The sequence below is a fragment of the Takifugu rubripes genome, chromosome 16 (assembly GCF_901000725.2).
Source record: "Takifugu rubripes chromosome 16, fTakRub1.2, whole genome shotgun sequence".
Lineage (NCBI taxonomy): Eukaryota > Metazoa > Chordata > Actinopteri > Tetraodontiformes > Tetraodontidae > Takifugu > Takifugu rubripes.
Window position 1 is genome coordinate 8823238 of NC_042300.1, and position 17844 is coordinate 8841081.

The 17844-nt window shown below is 42.4% G+C and overlaps 3 protein-coding genes across 5 annotated transcripts in view; 2 read left to right on the forward strand and 1 right to left on the reverse strand.

Moving 5' to 3' along the window:
• Window positions 1-9: 9 nt before the first annotated feature.
• Window positions 10-1413, reverse strand: mixl1 (Mix paired-like homeobox). Its single transcript, XM_011612115.2, has 4 exons — window positions 1341-1413; window positions 1008-1228; window positions 796-922; window positions 10-704 (listed from the first exon to the last, which is right to left on the reverse strand). The coding sequence occupies exons 1-4, from the start codon at window positions 1411-1413 to the stop codon at window positions 133-135; spliced, it is 993 nt and encodes a 330-aa protein (XP_011610417.1). The 3' UTR covers window positions 10-132.
• Window positions 1414-4328: 2915 nt separating this feature from the next.
• Window positions 4329-10227, forward strand: acbd3 (acyl-Coenzyme A binding domain containing 3). 2 transcript variants are annotated; one of them, XM_011612097.2, is made up of 8 exons: window positions 4329-4655; window positions 6529-6670; window positions 6830-6970; window positions 7058-7216; window positions 7322-7496; window positions 7577-7811; window positions 8099-8389; window positions 8749-10227. In XM_011612097.2, exons 1-8 carry the CDS (start codon window positions 4391-4393, stop codon window positions 8961-8963), a joined length of 1623 nt encoding a protein of 540 aa, XP_011610399.2. In that variant the 5' UTR covers window positions 4329-4390; the 3' UTR covers window positions 8964-10227. The 2 variants fall into 2 exon arrangements, with proteins under 2 accessions (XP_011610399.2, XP_011610400.2); XM_011612098.2 differs by having other exon boundaries at window positions 8102-8389.
• Window positions 10228-10793: 566 nt separating this feature from the next.
• nhsl1b (NHS-like 1b) overlaps window positions 10794-17844 on the forward strand; it is a 57979-nt gene continuing 50928 nt past the window's right edge. For both annotated transcript variants that reach the window (XM_003971731.3, XM_029849657.1), the window contains exon 1: window positions 10794-12214. In XM_003971731.3, the coding sequence (XP_003971780.2) occupies window positions 11896-12214 (319 nt within the window). In that variant the 5' untranslated portion in view covers window positions 10794-11895. The remainder of the gene's footprint in view (window positions 12215-17844) is intronic.

Below are 17844 nucleotides of genomic sequence, written 5' to 3' on the forward strand. Positions count from 1 at the left end.
TCATTGACGTTTTTTAACACTCAAACATTTAATTACTATTTTACAATAAATAAAATATCACTCAAAGCAGGTGGCTGTATACAGTTTATGTTGGTAAATGGAGCCAGGGTTCAGCTCTTTGTAGTTCATTCTTCACATAAAGCCACCAAAACCAGCCATGGCTTCGCTTTCCCAGTCTGAGTCCGAGTCACTTAAGTCCTGCACCTCTGTGGTGTGGATCGGTGAGAAGGTGCTGAAGCCGTCCCCCACGGCCCTCACGTGCGGGTATTGGATCTGACACCCGTTTTCCTTTGGCGACGACCTGCTGAGTTTGCTGTGGACGGGGATGGGAGGAATCACCACTTTCATCTCCGGTCCGATGGTTTTGTTCGGAGGGAAGTTATCATAATCCACCAGGAGCTTCGGGCCCTGGCTGCTAGTCACGGCGGCCTCGAACTTGGGGTTCTGCTCATTCTCCTTGGGGTATAGATGCACGTTGCAGCAGGGGACGTTGACGCTCAGCTCCAGCCTCTGCATCTGCTCAGGCTTTGCTCTGGCTACGTCCTCGTAGATGCAGGAGCCAGAGGACTGGTCGTAGCTGGGCTTGTTTGGATTGCTGCTCCTGTGATTGTCTTCTGTGTTCTGATGCACTGTTGGTCTGAAACTGTCCTCAAGGCCAAAGCTCCCAGTCCTGTGAGCCTCAGCTCCATGGTTGGTATCATACACTGCAAGGAAACATGAGCTTGGTTAAAATTGGCATATTCAATAACATTAATTCTTATTTTTAAGTTATATGTCTTTAGTCTGAATGATTACCTTTTTCCTGGCCCATTATGTTCAGTATTTGGGTGAAAGGGCCTGAGGCTGGAGGATTGGAGACTTTAACTGGCACTGAAGAGCTGACCTGACGACGAGATTTGGCCCTTCTATTCTGAAACCACACCTAGAAAATCACGTAAAGGAGGCGTGAGAACTCTTAACATTTTTGAAGGTTATTTCAGAATCCTAAACTATTATTGGTCCATTACCTGAATCCTGGACTCAGGCAGACCAGTCAGGGCCTCCAGTCTCTCTCGCAGGTAAATGTCAGGATATTTCGTTTCAGAGTAAACTTTTTCTAGTACTTCGATCTGCTGCTGGGTGAAGTTGGTCCTCTTTCTTCTGTGCGTCAGTATCGCCACGCATTTATCCGGCCTCGGCGCCGAATTTGCAGTGCTGAAGTAACCAGTAACGTCAGAGGCTCCATAGTCTGAAACAATACAAGAAAATGCACAGTTGGAAATCGATACAGTAGAGAGTATACCCTGGAAAGTTTACGTCGGATCCGTGCGTAAATTACGCACAGCGCATCGGCTACCAACCTGAGTTCACTGCGCTGTTCACCTGCAGAGCTTCGTGGTACATGTGGAAATGGTTTACATCTCCGATGCGCATATTCCCATGAACTGAAGACATGATCCTCGACGTCCTACTTCCAGCAGCTGACTGAATTGGAGATCCGTGCGCCGGCCGGGGTTAAATCCCCCAGCGATCAAAGGTGGCGCTTCCTTTAAGTGTGAATGGGGCAACCATCACGGCCGGCTGGCACTGCAGCGGCGGCGCAGCAGCTTCAGACGTCTGCGGGCCGCAAAAGGTGTGAAAGGATCACACCTGGAACGGTGCAGCGGCCGCAGGTCTCTTTAAAGGGTTTATAATGGTATATGCAATGTCAATACACATCGACAGTGAAAACATTTATCCGCTTTGGAATGGATGTGGCCATAATGGACCCGTCGTCTTCAAAGAGAGACAGTCGGAAACTGCCATTTCCTCAGTAATAAGCCCGGAGGATTTAAATCTATAGCTTTATGATCGAAATAATGACTGGCCTTTACCTTGCATCTAAGGTGGTGCATCCAGTCATATTTGCATTATATTGACATATTTTTACAGCTCGTGCAACTACCAATGAGGTCATGCACTTTTTAAATATAGATTTTAAACATTAAATGAACACATGTTATAGATGTAATTGAAGCTGTATAGTTCCTGCTTTTAGAGCAGGTTTTATTCATTCAGTTGTATGCTATATACTGTAGTGGATTCAATGTTACATGAGAGCTGAACTCTATCTGATGAAGATTAGTACCATTAGATGTCTGCTCTTCAGTAGTTCCTGTTCAACTCAATACACAAACCTTGGCTGAACTCTCAAGTGCTCACTGTTGAGTCTTTTGTCTTTTCTGATTTAAAGGAGGATCAAATCAGGAGGTCAGCACAGAATGGCAGACAGACTAATTTGTTCACCTTAATTGGACTTCATGAATTTTTGGTTCTGCACTGTTTTGGTGCCACAAATCACAACTTTATTAACTTTAAACGATTATTTGGCTGTAGGTGGACTCTAAGGAATAATTAGATGGTTCATGGAAAACGATGACAATATTGTTATTGTGGGAAAAGAAGATGGTGCACATTTTGAAGCACAAATTAAAATAAAAATGGGGACATAATACAAAAGCAAACGTCAGGCCAATTGGTGATCCATGCTTTGATGCACAATTCGGACAGGATGTGCTGCTGGAAAAGACGTTTGCAGTTCAGAGGATGCTTTGTCTGAAGAGCCTCTTTAAGGTATCCTGCTTGCGTGCACAGACCAGACTGCTATGCTAAACGGAGACTGTGGAAGTTCCTGATCTTTGGAAAGGTTTTATTCTCTTTTACCTGAATTTAACATGCTTAAATTTCATCCCTATAAATATGGCTTTAGCATAATTGATTGGGTACCTGAAGATATTGCGTTCTTTAACACACACAAACATTTTAGAAGACTTTATTTTTAGAGATCTTGCATCATTTTTTGAACAATATTTTTCATCAAATCCTATTCATTATTCTTTCACATTGTTACGCACTACTGTGAAAAGACACATTGTTAGTTAAGAGTATGTTAAAAGGACTGATATACTTTTAAATTAAATTCTGGATGTAACAAAGTGTACGATTAATTTCACACTAGGACTAGCCCTTTCTTTACCCATGCTATCATATCATAATTAAGTTGTTATTTGGTCTATTACTAATGTGAATCTGAACTCTGAGTTCAGCCTAATCCTGAAGTGCTGCAGCTGACAGACTAAAGTTTAAGACATCAAACACCTTTGGGATTTCTACTGGCGATTTCCAGTTGGCAGCTGACACTAGACAGAAACAAAAGCATTCACACCTCAAAAGGTTGACCACTACTTAACCTGTCGTTTAACCCAACCGCTATACATCTACCACGCAGACAGACAGTTAAATTATCCTCACAAGTTTGCGGATATATGTTGATGTTTTTTTTTAATTGGCCCTTGGCAGGAGTCCAGTCTTTGTGTATTTGAGGGGCATTTAAAGGACTACAATGCATTTATAGTTGAAGCATGGACATCTGTATTTACTAGGTGAATACTTGAGATAACATGCAGCACAGTTTATAGGAACACATCCTGTAAGAACACTCTAAAAATGGCTGCAATAAGGAAACAAACTATAAACTCGCCAAGACGAGCAGGCCATGAGGAATAATTTATTCCAGTAAGATGCACAAGTAATGTCAAATCTGCAAAATATGCATGAACACAATTTTTCCCCCCAAAATTATTGCAAGAAACAGTGTGTCAAAATCACTCAACCCAGTATAATCTTACTCTAATAATTAGATATAATAATTATTATTATATTGTGTCAGCCATACAATATTATATATGCTATTATTGCTGTTGTTTAAAAAGTTGTCTTCCAGTTAGACTTAGCTATATACTACAGATATATTCCAAATGAAGATGTTTAGTACAGACTACAATTATTTATTTGTGTAATGTAAAAGTTCCATTGTATTACCAATATAAATAAAAAGGTTTAATTGTGGAATTGCATATATTACAATTTAATTTCAATCCTTGCGAGCAATTATTTCATTGTGTTAAGTTAATTCTTTATGTCTTCTTTAAATTGCAGGACAAGTGATTCTGATGAACAATAACCTAGGAGCTGGTTCAAAAACAGCTTATTTTATGATGTGCACAATTTTAGCCACCATTTATAAATGTTAACCATACCAAATAGTTAAACGACAAATAAAGATTCGTTTTTGTTCACTTTTGATGTTTTTTTGACGGTTTAAACTTTGATGGAATTAAAAGGTCATCTTAAATGTTTAAAAAAACCAAATATTAATCCCTTGAAAAAATTAGTTTTTAATATAAATGGGTATTTTCTTCTGTTTTATAACAACCCAATTGTTAAAAAGAATCATTTGAAAAACGATTATCATATATCGCTGTTAAGGACTCGTCATTATTTACATCGAGGGGGGGGAAAAAACACCCGGAACTTCCGGTTGGTCTAAACGGAAGTAGGTACGTGGCTGCTCCAGCTGACAGTCTACATCATGGCGACAGAGGTTCAGAGCGGCGACCTCGAAAGTGCGACTTCCAGCCGGCTCGAAGTTTCTATCGATGGCCTCACACTCAGTCCCGACCCGGAGGGTGAGCACAGCCAGGCTGAGGAGCCGAACCCCAGCAACGCGAAAGCCGAGGAAGACACGCCGGTTTCGAGTGGAGACGAAGATGGAGAGACTGGCAAAGCGGCGATAGAGAGGAAATGGGGCTTTCCTCTGCTGGAGCTGTATGGACTGGGCCTGAAATTCTTCAAAGGTATTTTAAATTAGATACTTTATAGTTTTAATCGCGACAGATGCGGCTAACACACGAACCGACTTTCAAATTTAGAGACAAACTGGAAGTTAGCATTTTGCTAATATTAGCTGTCACCGCCATGGCTGCTGTCAACCGCAACGCTAGCTGTAATGCTAGCGAGTAGCTGCAAATGCTAACAAGCCTTTAGTTGGTTGAAAATGTTGATGTAGTGCCATTGTAGGCCTGACATCACTGCCTGGCGGTCTGCCTCGGGCTGTCTTCTCTTCTCTCTGGCCGTGTAAAAACAAATAACCCAGCCTGAATGTAAGCAAGTCACGGGGCTGCTCCGTCAACCCATGGCTGAATCAGAAGCGACGTTAATTACTCACAAATCCCAATTGAAAGTGGCTTGCTTCGATTGGAAAGCTTTAACAAAGTGGACTATATGAACTGCAGATGTGAGACGCAAACCTAGACCTCAGACATTGCCAACATCCAGCTGTCCAATCGGAGGGATCGATGGTCTGCTGCCTTGATTACTTCCACGTACTTCCGAACAGCTCATAATCAAGAAAATTAATGCACTAATTATTTCTATTAACAATTTCCATCCGGTCATTTATGGAAGTGTGCACACATTTGTATTTCTGGGTGGTGGGCTGGGCCCCTGATCAAGGCGCCCAATCCTAATTTCGGCGTCACACTGGCCCTGTGCCTTAATGGTGCGTTCACTGCCGGTGTGTAAAGAAAATGCCCAGGTCCGTTTCACTATCACTAATTGGTGCGTGTGTGTGCGCAAATATTTGGTTTCTTCTTAACAGTTGAGCACTAACATTTGCTGATGATGACAGATATGAAGAAAGTTGAGCAAATGAGGGCATTTAAACTGAATGATTTTGGAATCTTGTGATAAAAGGCATCTTCGCAGACAGCGGGTCTGTTTTCTGAATTACAAGAAATAAATGCAGTCAGTAATTAGGAGCAGTTAGAAAACAAGATGGATAGATCTTTGGTACAAGGCACTGACCTTAAACATAAGTCAAAAATGTGAATGAGCAATCCAATCTGATTCCGTTAACATGGATTAGAGATATTTTATCAGGTAGGTTAAGCACAGAACTGAACAGAATATTCTTGACCCATTAGATTTGGTCATATTTTTGTGGGAAAAGGTTTGGAAATGTATTCCAAGTCACTATTTAATCCAGATAACTGGCCTTTTTGTCACAAATGTGACTTGTGTATACCAGTTTTAGGAGAGGGCCTCGGACATATTTAATACTGGCAACATCCTGCTTTATTAATAGAGTTTATGGGCATATTTCCACATATCCTTAATGGTATGTGTTGATGAAACAAATGTAGAGATGATTTTAGGAATCTAGTCTGGAGAGGCATTTTCAGCTTGATGAGCCACCTAAAGATGATGTCCAAAATTGAAAAGTAACCTTTTATTGTTTTCTTTTTTACAGAGAGATATTACTTTATTATATTAATCTGCACCGTCCAATACTTGGGATTTCTCTCTCAGAAATAAATCTGTCACTCAATCGTTTTAATGTCTGGGTATTTTTATGTCATTGTCAGAGAACAGGCTGTCCAAATAGGTTTGGCCCAGGTTGTCAATGCCATAGCAATCTGAGCTTTATTAGCATTACCAGTCAGGTATTTCCAGTTACCGGTAGTTGTGGGTTAGGTCTGATTACACAATAGATATAAATGTTTCTTCCTGTAACTTGGTTAAATTAATATCAGTGGGATAATTGTCTGTACCATCATCTGTACATTTTATACAAAAACAGAAATAATTAAAAACAGATTATAAGCACACATTATAAGCACACAACAGCCAGAGAAAAGCTAATCTGGTTCTTTCTATTCCTGCTCTCAGATAAGGATGGGAAGGCCTTCCACCCGACCTATGAGGAGAAGCTTCGACTGGTGGCTCTGCATAAACTGGTGTTACTGGGTCCTTATAATCCTGACGCTTCACCGGATGTAGGATTCTTTGATGTCTTGGGCAATGACCGCAGGTGAATCCTCCAGACAAGCCTTTCAAGCTCTAACTTATTTTAGCATTTGTAGTCACTGTAGTGTTTAGATAGGATGTGTTGTAGGAACACAGCTCGTTTTCAGAACTTGTATTTTCATGGTTGCCATTGTTACTGAACTGTAGTTTGTACTGTGCACAGAAAAGAATGGGCATCCTTGGGAAACATGGAAAAAGAGGAGGCCATGGTGGAGTTTATCAAGCTGCTCAACAAATGCTGCAGCCTCTTTGCTCCTTTTGTCACCTCACATAAAATAGAGCGAGAGGAGCAAGAAAGAAAAAGGTAGAATGCGTCCTCTACCTTGTATTAACACAAACAAACAGGACATTATCCACCAGACACACTTCATTATTTGTACATGACCCTTAGAAAAGAAGAAGAGGAGCGTCAACGGCAGGAGGAGGAGGAGAGGGAGCGACAGAGACAAGAGGAAGAGAGGCGAAGGCTTGAAGAGGAAGAACGGCTGAGAAGAGAGGAAGAAGAAAGGAGACAGGCAGAGGAGGAGAGACTACGTATCGAGCAGCAGAAGTATGTCACTGTACTGTATAATGTTGGACAATTGCACCTCTCGGTGAGACTTGTATCTGGAAGAATAACCACATGCATTTACTCTTCTCTGGTGATTCGTCCCAGACAACAGATAATGGCGGCGCTCAATGCGCAGACAGCTGTGCAGTTCCAGCAGTATGCCGCTCAGCAATACCCCAACAACCCAGAGCAACAGCTGGGCCTCATCCGGCAGCTCCAGGAGCAGCACTACCAGCAGTACATGCAGCAGCTCTACCAGGTCCAGCTGGCCCAACAACAGGTACGGGAGAACGAGCCATTACAGGTGGAGGTATTTGCCATCATCATTGCAGAATATTATTTAACAATGTCTTTCTCCAGGCAGCACTACAGAAGCAGCAGCAGGCCGATTTGGGCGCTTTGGACTCGAGCAGCTTTAACAATGGTGAACAAGTCGCCGCCTCCGCTGTGGGTCGTCTGTGTGCGGGTTCAACACCTGTGGGTGAAGAAGCCCCCACAGTTAACGGAGGACAGTCAGACTCGTACTCGGAGAGCATGGAGAGGGAACAAGAACCTGAGCTGGCGGAGGAGGTGTCAGAGAACGGGCCTTTATTAGGTTAGTGCCCTGATATGTGGAGATGCTTTATAAGCATGCAGAAACTGCTGATGCGGACATAATTTCTTCTGTTTGTTGATTTGACCTGAAGGACAGGAAGGAAACTTGCTGAAACTAGAGATAATAATTTACAGAATATGTTGCGTACGTACAAGGTCATGCTCCCTTATTAAAGTTATACAAGTTCTTGATTTAATCCCAAAATATGTCACAAAATAAATGAATCCAGTGAGCATCATGCACAAATGTTTACATGAACAGGTTGTAAAAAGGTCCTTGTTTCTCAGCAGCAGATTCACCACCAATCATAGCTGCTCCTTCCATGTGGACTCGACCACAAATCAAGGACTTCAAGGAGAAAATCCGACAGGACGCAGACAGCGTGATCACGGTGGGGCGTGGCGAGGTGGTGACGGTGCGGGTGCCCACGCACGAGGAGGGCTCTTACCTGTTCTGGGAGTTTGCCACAGACTATTATGACATTGGGTTTGGAGTGTTCTTCGAGTGGACAGATGCGGCCTCTGCGTCGGTCAGCGTGCACGTTTCAGAGTCCAGCGATGAAGACGAGGAGGATGAAGGTGAGGTGTCGATGTAAATGCATTTTATAGAGATATTTTCCGATTCTGTAGCAATGCTGAGGCAGCTTGATTTGATGCGTTTAAAAATAGCAGCTCCTCCTTACGTGATGTTGACGTACGCTGTCCTGTCTCGGCATGTTTATTATGCAGGTTATAAACAGACTATTTAGTCTTTGTTTTTGGAACAATTAAAAAGAGTTTATAATATTTTCTATGTTGACTGTATGCTATATTGATAGGTTGTCTAACCAAAGGTGTGTATTTCATTTTATCATTTTATTGATGATAATGGGGGCAGATTTTGTAGCAATATTGTTGTCCCAGTCCCTCCTCCTCATCGCAGAACCTTGTCTCTGTAGGTGATCCTCCTACTGAAGAGGAGAAAGCCAAGAAGGATACAGGGAAGCCCCAGGTGGATGAGATTGTGCCGGTGTACCGGCGGGACTGTCATGAGGAGGTGTATGCCGGCAGCCACCAGTATCCTGGCCGCGGAGTCTACCTGCTCAAGTTTGACAACTCCTATTCACTCTGGCGCTCCAAGAGTGTTTACTACAGAGTGTATTACACCAGATAAGCCTGGATACAGACACCGGGGGGAGCCGGGGAGTGTTTTTGTTCATATATGTGTGATATGTGCAATGGCAGGCTGTATGTGCGTGTGGGGGTGTGACTGAGAGCGAAACCAGAACTATACCTGAGAAAACCACCAGAGGGTGACAAAGAGACACGTGGAACTTGATTTTGGAGAATTGGGCTAAAATGTATGTGCCGTTTGTGTCCTCAGCTACACCATGTTAGTCTCCCATCGAGCCTTTGGAAACCTGTTCCATATGCACCAACATGTCTTTGCTGCGCTCACATAGACCAAGCTGTAGGAATTTGCTCTCTTGTTGTGTGTTACCACTTTATACCATTGTTTCCTTGTCTCATCCCCCACCACACTAACAGTGTGACCTTGCGGCGGCTTTCCATGGCCATGAACGAATAGCTGGGAAGTGCAACACTGGGAGAGCTGTTTCTCTTTAGTGTTAATGGTGGTTGTCTCTTCCAATAACTTTGTTTAAAATCAAATGCTCTTTATGTCAGGTTTTCTAATCCACAGAGAAATTCTATTCTTTGTTCAGTCATGAAAAACAACAATGTACACTATCTTAACCAGCTTTCTTGTTAAAACCGTTATAAAGCTGAAGTGGTGCCAGTGCTCTTTTTCTTCTTTTTTTTAACCTTATTTCTGCAGCAGTCATTATTTTCTGCATAAACTGATTGACGGAGCATACCATGAGCGTACTGATTACGTTTCTGAAGGACAGGCATATCGTCATTCCATGGAGTGGGTTGAAATTTAAATGAAGCATCAATAAACGATAAACGAATAAATGAATACTTCACACTAAAATATTAAAATGTTGCGGGTCTTCGGGCTTCTCAGAGACAACCATCTCGGTGTGTTATACTGATAAGAAGAGAAATTGCACTTCCTTCCTCTGACAGATCCCGTGTGAGTGATACTGTTTAAGTTTATTCCACCTCAAAGCCTTCATGGCAGAGTTCCTGTTAAATAATTTTGTCATGCTCTCTTTTGATTGTCTGTTTATAAAAAAACAGCAAGTAAGAGCTTGTTTGAAGACAAATTTTGGCAGAGGTTTTTAAAAAAAAAAAAAAAAAAAAAGAATTCATTTGCGTTCCAGGAGTTGCTGTCTGATTCTGACACACAAGTAACACCAAAATTAAAACTCTTTGTAAGGTCATAAACATGTGTTGCTGTGTTTTGTTTTTTCATGGATGAAAATTGACACAAAGTTCCTTTAATAAATTGGGATCATTTACACGTGACCGTATTTCACGGCTGTCTTGTTACATCTCGATGTTTGTTCATTTTCATGTGTGTATACAACCAAATTTAAAGGCAGAGGTGTATTAATTTGCAAATTAACATACTGTTACTATTTATGATTTAACCAAGGCTTAAATTCTAATAGTTCCTTTATTTTACGTGCTGTGTTGTTTGATTTTGAGGTCTCTCTGTTGATTGTGCTAACTTTTTCAAACTTATGTAAATAATTAAATGCATTTATGGGTCTCTAAATGGTCAAGACTGGAAATCAATGCACTGGAAAATATAGTGAATGAAATATGTATACATTTTCCCAGACTTGTATGAATCATAAAAATGCACAGGTAACAAAAGCAAAGCCTTTTTTTATCCTTTTGACTTGTTTGATCACTTATTTTACCTTGATTAAAGTAGCGCTTGTTCTTAGAATAGCTCTGTTTTTGCCATTTTTAAAGAAAGAGGTGGGAAGCCTCTGCTCAGAGACATGAAGCAGTGCAATTTCCTGGCTGTTAGTGTAAATGAGCGCTTTAAAGTCAACAGCACACACAGGTCAGTTAAGAGAAACTTGGCATTCATGTGGCTGGAAAAACCAACAGGGAACTCATTAGATACATAGGTTGCATTGTATAGTTTACTTTCCCAGTGGTTAAAAAATGCTGACCTGGGTAATTTAACTGGTATGTATTTAAGAAACAAAAAACAGGTGGTGAACTGAACAGGCCATGGACAAACAAGCTTTGTCCACACAGAGAAAATGAATCTGAGACAGCTGCTAATGGAGACTAGTTTGGACTGAGGGAACAGGAAAACAAAGGATGTATGTCTAAACTTGCGGAAGTAACCGGATAGAAAGTCAGCTAAAATTCCAGTATGTAGGATTTAGTGACATCTAGAGGAGAAAGTACAGATTAACTAAACATCCGTTCTGAACATCCTTCCCAAACAAAACAATCCCCCTCCTCCCAAATTAACTTTTGAACATTATGATATTATTCCTCGATTGTATTTCAGGAGTTTGGTCGTATTTCAATAGAAATGTATTGATTTATCTTGACTCCTGTCCCGCTGTTTTATTTAGCTTATAAATATTTCAATAACGTTTTGTGTCCTATCATATTTAAAATATAAAGTGGAACAAGGACTAGACTTTGCGCGTTGATATAAACACGGAAAGATTTATATTTTAAATTTATGGTTGTGCATTTCAATTCCCAATTATTTTTTCCCCTGACTTTTAGGTTAGATCCGGAGTTCGGTCCCTCCAATTCGCTTTCAAAAGCGATCCAGTCCTGGTTTTACAGCCGACAGCCCCGTTCACTTGCATGGGTCAATCCATTCAGGTGAACGCCTCTGGCTCCGGTTCCAGTTTCCACAGGTGGTTGCGATATTTTCCGGGTTTTTATTTGTTCTCTTCCTACTTTTCCGCGTGCGTTTTTTTCCCTCGCGACTCGCTCTGTCTGGCTGAATTTGAATAGTCTCTGGGAGGCAACGTCTCCAGTGGGCAGCAGCACGAAACCCCATGCTTTGAAAAACAAAAAGAATATGGCGGGATTAAAAGGACATATATACCCTCGACATGGAAAGCAACGTAGCCCGAACTTCTTTTAAACATTTGGGTTTTCGCGCGGAGTTTATGCTTATCCAGTAATTTAATGGTTTGTAACAAAACAACATGCCTTTTCACCAGAGAAGCGTCGAGCCGCGGCGCGTGAGTCGGTTGTCGGCTCGCGACGGCTGGAGACCGGCGGAGGAGAAGGGGAGACGCAGGCTGCGGAGAGCCGTCCTGTTCTCGGCTCTGGACGATGTCGCCTGTCACACGCTGACCGGTTTGATTTACCAACTTTCTGACCTTTCCCGGCACGCCTGCGACATCTTTCTGGGCATCGAGAGGGAGGCAGGAGAGGTGTTCCGACGGTCCTACCGGGTCCAGGGACGGCTGCGGAGCCTCCAGAGTGAAATCCACACGCTCGATCCCAAGAAAGTCCAAATCCGTGAGTGTGAACCTTTCATTCTTAACTACATCGGCATTTGAAATAAAGTGTATTCAATCCACGAAAGCTTTCTTAATGGATGTCTGTTTAGGTCCAGGGTAATTGACAGAGGGAAGCAAACGACGTCTCCACACATGGCTCTGTTTACCTTGTTTCAGAATTATGGTAATAGTGGCATGAGTCCTGTCAAAAGTGATGGATCTGTCTTTCACTCCTTCACCGGTCTGTCCATCTGTGTGTTCGTCTTCAGAGACAACCATTTGGACAAAATCATGGTTCTCTTATCTTGTGTTTGTATAGCTCCACTTTGGAAGTGTCACCTGTGGCCTTCCACCCCGGCGTTATATATTAACCCAGACTTTGATTCGTGTTATACTGTCAACCGAATGATCTATCAGTTCTCATGCTTCTCTGTATGGAAACACCGTAAGCACAATGTTTGCCACATACTTTAGCTGCAAAGTACTGTATAGTCAGCAGACCTGCCCAAATTCTTTTCTCCAACAGCGGATGAGGATTTAACTTCTGAGTCATTATCTTTTGTTTATTTCATTTATATTGTGTGGCGCTCTGACCATGAATCACTCTTTTTCTCTTTCCCACACACACACAAAAACTGTCTGCAGCTGAGCAGACAGACACTAGAAACAAGTGAAGGATGAGCCGTGGAGAGAACAACAGTATGTGCACGGTTTTACCGGTAATAGTCACGCCTTGTTTGGAGGGTATCCATGAAACAGCATTCATGGGGCGATGAAATAATCTTGTCAGCTGTGCTGCGACATGACTCCACAGCTCCTGTTATCTGTACCTGTTGAAGTTCTGTTGGAGTCGGGAATGGGGATGAGTTCTTCAGGCTGGAATGCGTGACTTTGAAAGCGGTAGTTGACAGCACTGTGCGTGGCTTCAAGGACAGAAATGCACATAAAGGGGTCTGAAATCCAGATTTATGAGTCTCCTTCCTTCCTCGCTGAACACCTGTGTCGTTGCCATGTGATTACCCTCAATACCTCGCCATAGAACACCTGGAGTAGCCAAGTTTGTTATATCCTGTTATATCCTGTTATATCCTCTTAATACTGTCGTAATAAACAATTTATTTTACATTAGGCTCAAAAGTGAGCATTGAAACAATGAAGAATTCTATTATCCTACTGTGTGTGTGCATTGAAGCATTGTGACCTTCTAGTTGCTTGTCTTTAGCTACTAAGGGTCAGGATTCCTACTCTAACCTCAGGTCGGTGATGGATCATGTTACCGGTGAGGGGCCCCTATACGTTGGTGGGCTGACATGGATGCAAGAATGTGTTTGTGTGTAGTGCCACACTCTTTTTCAGCCCAGACAGTCAAATCATGGAGGGTAGTTGGAACAGGGGTGTGACAGATAGATGGGATTTTCCTCTCTTTCCTCCACCATTAATCCATTCATACTGAAGTGCTGCCCATCAGGTCATAGGTCATTCTCTCCAACCTTGGAGGGTAACAGCTGGTACTCCTGAGTCAAAAGTTTAAACAAAGTCTAGATAGGCTGCAGGGCGCATCAGGTCAGCTCAACTCTGGTTAATAGGTCCACATCCTTTTCTAATGATGACCTTATTTGATTATGCAGCGGGACCATTAAAGCAAAAGGACAAAGAGACTTTGGCTGTTGTTGTGCCAGGAAAATGCGGTAATAAAGATACCATTCACAGTGGTCTGATGAGGACATCATAAAATTTTTACGCACAATGTGTAACTGCGACTAAAGTTCAACAAAACTACGCTTCATTTTGATTTAAAAATAAATAAAGATAACCATGTCAATGTAGGAGTCTGTGGCCGTTTTAACTGCACACGTCATAAATGGGATGTTATTTGAAAACAAGTTAAACACTAAATTTCTGCCAAATATAGTAGTGGGTTGAAAAAAGCCTTCTATTTTAGTGTTGGAATTAGGTCAAACTATTGAATGAAGGCTAATTGAGACTAAGGACATGTCTGTCAAATAACCGGATAGCTTCTTGCTACGGCACATCTCACCAATCTTTCTTTCATAGACGCAAACTTCTGTGCGAGCATTCCAACATCGCTCGCTTATTTATAGAAAGACACATGTTCTTGCCAGTGAGCCTTCATCTGTAGCATGCTATCGTGTTTAGCACGTTGGTATGTCAAAGGCATCTCAAGGACCTACGTGTGTTAGTGGGCCATACTTGTCTTGTTTGTTGATGGAGGTTTCAGTTCATAATGAAAACAGACGACCACATCCCGTGGAACACAACAGAAGGAAACTGCAGCTTGGATTTTGTTGAAGCTGTGCCCCTATCATGTGACCTGCGTAGTTGTGCTAGACAGACACACATGTTCACACAATCACAGTCCTGTCTGGTTCTGTAGCATTCGTGATCCTATCCCTGGAATATGGCAGCCCTTTCCCACTCTTACTCTGTTTTCTCTCAAGTTTTTCCTTCCAAGTCTCTTTTGTTGCCTATGGGACTGGGTCGACCTCTTGGACCAGGCCAGACCGGAATGGATCCTGTGGGAACTGACCAGTACAATCACCCTCTGAATGTAGGGGAGTGAGTGAATACTAACAAGGACAAGTGACGGTAGATTTGACAGTGTATGCACGAGCTCTCGTATCTGTACACACAGTAAAGGTGTAGAGAAGAGCGAGGGAGTGGCTGCATAAGGTGCACGGAGGAGCAGTGACTAATGAATACAAGTGATGTTTTTCAAGCTCTTTTCTGTTTGCCTTTGTGCACGTGTGCCCTACCCTCAGCAGCCTGCCGGTGTTACCACCGTGCACCAGTTGGTCACAACATGTTATGTTTCAACCCCAACTGTTCCTGCTCACTGCTGTTCTGAAGAAAGGGCATTGATCATGGAAACACAATGTAGTATGACCATGAATTTAATCTTGTTTCCTCTCATTTTCTGTTAATTACAACTCGTATAAATGGGGTCACGGGTGTGCTGAAGTCCCAGCTGTCACTGTGTGAGAGGCAGGGAGACGTACTGGACGGGTCACCAGTCCATCACACCCACACTACTCGCCCACCTAAAGGGACGATTCAATGTCCTTAATGATCACTAATCAATCATCCTCTCTTTGATGTTTTGAGCTTTTCGACGTTTTTCTGGGAATTAAGCAGACCAATTAAAAACAGGAACTTTTAACAAATTAAAAGATGATTAAGGATTCAACAGAACAGTTTGACAGATTTTTTTGAGTGTCATTTTCAGTGTTTAAATGTGTGCACAGATGTGGCGTGTTTCAGTGTGTTCTATTGTCAGCCACTCTCCCTTTTGACCTTTGCTTTCCCTCCCTTTTTCCTGTGTTTCCAAGTCTCTTCCTCTCCTTGACTCCCTGTCCTGCCGTTCTGTCCCTGTCTGTCTTCCTGTTGTTCCATACGACCACCAGACCTTTCCTCTGTGTGATCTGTCCGTCCTCCTCTGCTCTTTGATGGCTGCCCTGATGCTCCCAGTGCCACACTCCGACAACAGAGAGACAGAGCCCTGCTCTCATCTTTCGCCTGCTCTTTGTTTGTCTGGATGTCCTTTTATTCCTTTTTCCAGCCTGCCCTTTTAATTTTGGATAATCTATGCAGCTTTGAGATTTGCTGCTCCTTGAACACACACCCACCTGTTTTGCAAAACATGGTTAATGCACTTTTTTGTTGTGCTTGATTAAGTGCTACATTTATATATTTTCATATATATGCCATAGATTTGCATGAATGGACGCTGCAACTTAATTAGATGGTGGATGCATGCAGACCTATGGGCATGTGTTTAATGTATTTATTTAATAACAGCTGTGCTAGGTGTTGATCCACTTTTATTGTGGCAAATGTAATTTTTGAATCAGAACCTGTTTATTGTTTAAGTCAGGCAGTCATGGCCATGGCATGTGGTGTGACAAGCAAGCACGCATCCACGTAGCACATAATGACATTCTGCAGCAGGTGGAATCTCATCTTACAGGCTGTAAAGGCTATTGTTATGCTTCATCTGCCTTTTTTTTTTTTACTGCACTCCAGGACTAAACACACATGTGCACAAGCACACACCACACTAGCTGTGTGCCACTTATGTACAACAAATGGGGATTTCTTTCTACGTCTGTCACTCTGTGCTGCTTAAATGCAATTGAGTTATAAAGAATCTACAATACTGCTGAACATGGAGCCCAAATGTCAAGAATGAAACCTCTGAATCTATTTATTTATTTAATTTGTGCAGTACTGCTGGCTCAGTCTAATTTTGATGCGGTTGTGCGCTCCTGGATTACATAGCTACACAAAACATGTTGTATTTGTTCATATTCCAACTCTGGTTGCCAAATGTAGCAGGTGTACAGTGTTCAGCATGGCTGCCACATAGAGCGGTTACCAGAAAGGATGCTAATGAGCGGTCCTCAATGTGTTCTAACGGTCCACGCATCTATTGGCAGCATGGTGATGTGCTATCATATATGCTCTATATGGACCGCAGTGCACTCGCACAATACAGCTTGTGTCTTTGGTTGTCGGTTGCTTTAGTCATGCTGTGTGATTGTAAACATCAGACATACAAAATATCCTCCTGTTATAATTTATTTGATTGGACTCGTGCTTCAGAACCTTTGTTTATTGATTAAAGAGATGTTGCCTCCGGTCTATGGACAGAATTTAAAACCCCTGCGTCTGCTCATCTCCATGCAGTGGTTGGCAAGACTTCATGTGACTAAATCTAAATGATTCTGTCTTTCTTTTGCTCTTCTCTTAGGTTTGTCGTTGTAGTCAAGTGTTTCTTCCTACCCTGCAGCCCAAGTCATCCACCCCCCTCTCCTTTTACTCTCCACCAAGTTCAGTTCAGTACATTGTCTTTAAATGTGCTGTGCAAAGTTATTTTTCTTTAGCTTTGCCCAGAGTCACATGCTCAGGAAGGACCACTCAGTGGGGGGTTTAGAAGCATTGATGGCGATTATGAGGAATATGTTGGTTTTTTTTTACAGCCACATAATGGTTAATCTCTTTAAGCTGGGCTTCAGTCTGAAAAGCACCACTCACTAATGGAGGGGGCAACTGGAGAATGTTCGCATCTGACCTTTTCTTGGCCACCCTAAATGAGTCCAAACAAAGGTCTTTCAGTCATGAAATGTTTGGCAGGTGAAAGTGCTGGGGATTTGGCCCTTCACAGACGTGCACATCTGCCCTGAAGGCTAATGCCAGCTTGTTTTGTGTGTGTTTATTTAGCTGCGATGCGATTGACCATCTCCTCCTTCATGCACGTGATGAGCGGCTGTAGAAAGCTATGGCAGCGATATCTGTTTGGTCAGGTGTGTTTTCCAGCTCCGGTTTATTTTCTTTCTTTCTTTTCTCCATAAGGCTTTGGGGTGAACAAGATGAATGGGCTTTATGGTGTGTCGGGCACTCCTCGCCCAGGATCTGAGAACATCAGCCCTGGCTGTAGGATATGGAAGCCTGTGGTGCTGTATTGTGTAACAGTGATTTCATCCAGCCTGAAACTACGGGAAAGTTTCATCCTTCTCGGAGCCACTGTGATTTGAGAGGGATTAGTTTCATACCTGAGAGCAGGACAACTGCTTGTGTTTAAGATTTGTGTACATTTGAAACTGAATATTTAAAATGGCATCGTTTCCACAG

Bases quoted from the DNA above. Each gene is read 5' to 3' on its own strand.
- mixl1 (XM_011612115.2), bottom strand. From the start codon at position 1,413: ATGCGCATCGGAGATGTAAACCATTTCCACATGTACCACGAAGCTCTG. The intron at 1,229-1,340 runs GTTGGTAGCCGA...GTATTGTTTCAG, and splicing joins GAACAGCGCAGTGAACTCAG to ACTATGGAGCCTCTGACGTT. The intron at 705-795 runs GTAATCATTCAG...GTTTCCTTGCAG, and splicing joins CATAATGGGCCAGGAAAAAG to TGTATGATACCAACCATGGA.
- acbd3 (XM_011612097.2), top strand. From the start codon at position 4,391: ATGGCGACAGAGGTTCAGAGCGGCGACCTCGAAAGTGCGACTTCCAGC. The intron at 4,656-6,528 runs GTATTTTAAATT...TCCTGCTCTCAG, and splicing joins GGGCCTGAAATTCTTCAAAG to ATAAGGATGGGAAGGCCTTC. The intron at 8,390-8,748 runs GTGAGGTGTCGA...TTGTCTCTGTAG, and splicing joins TGAAGACGAGGAGGATGAAG to GTGATCCTCCTACTGAAGAG.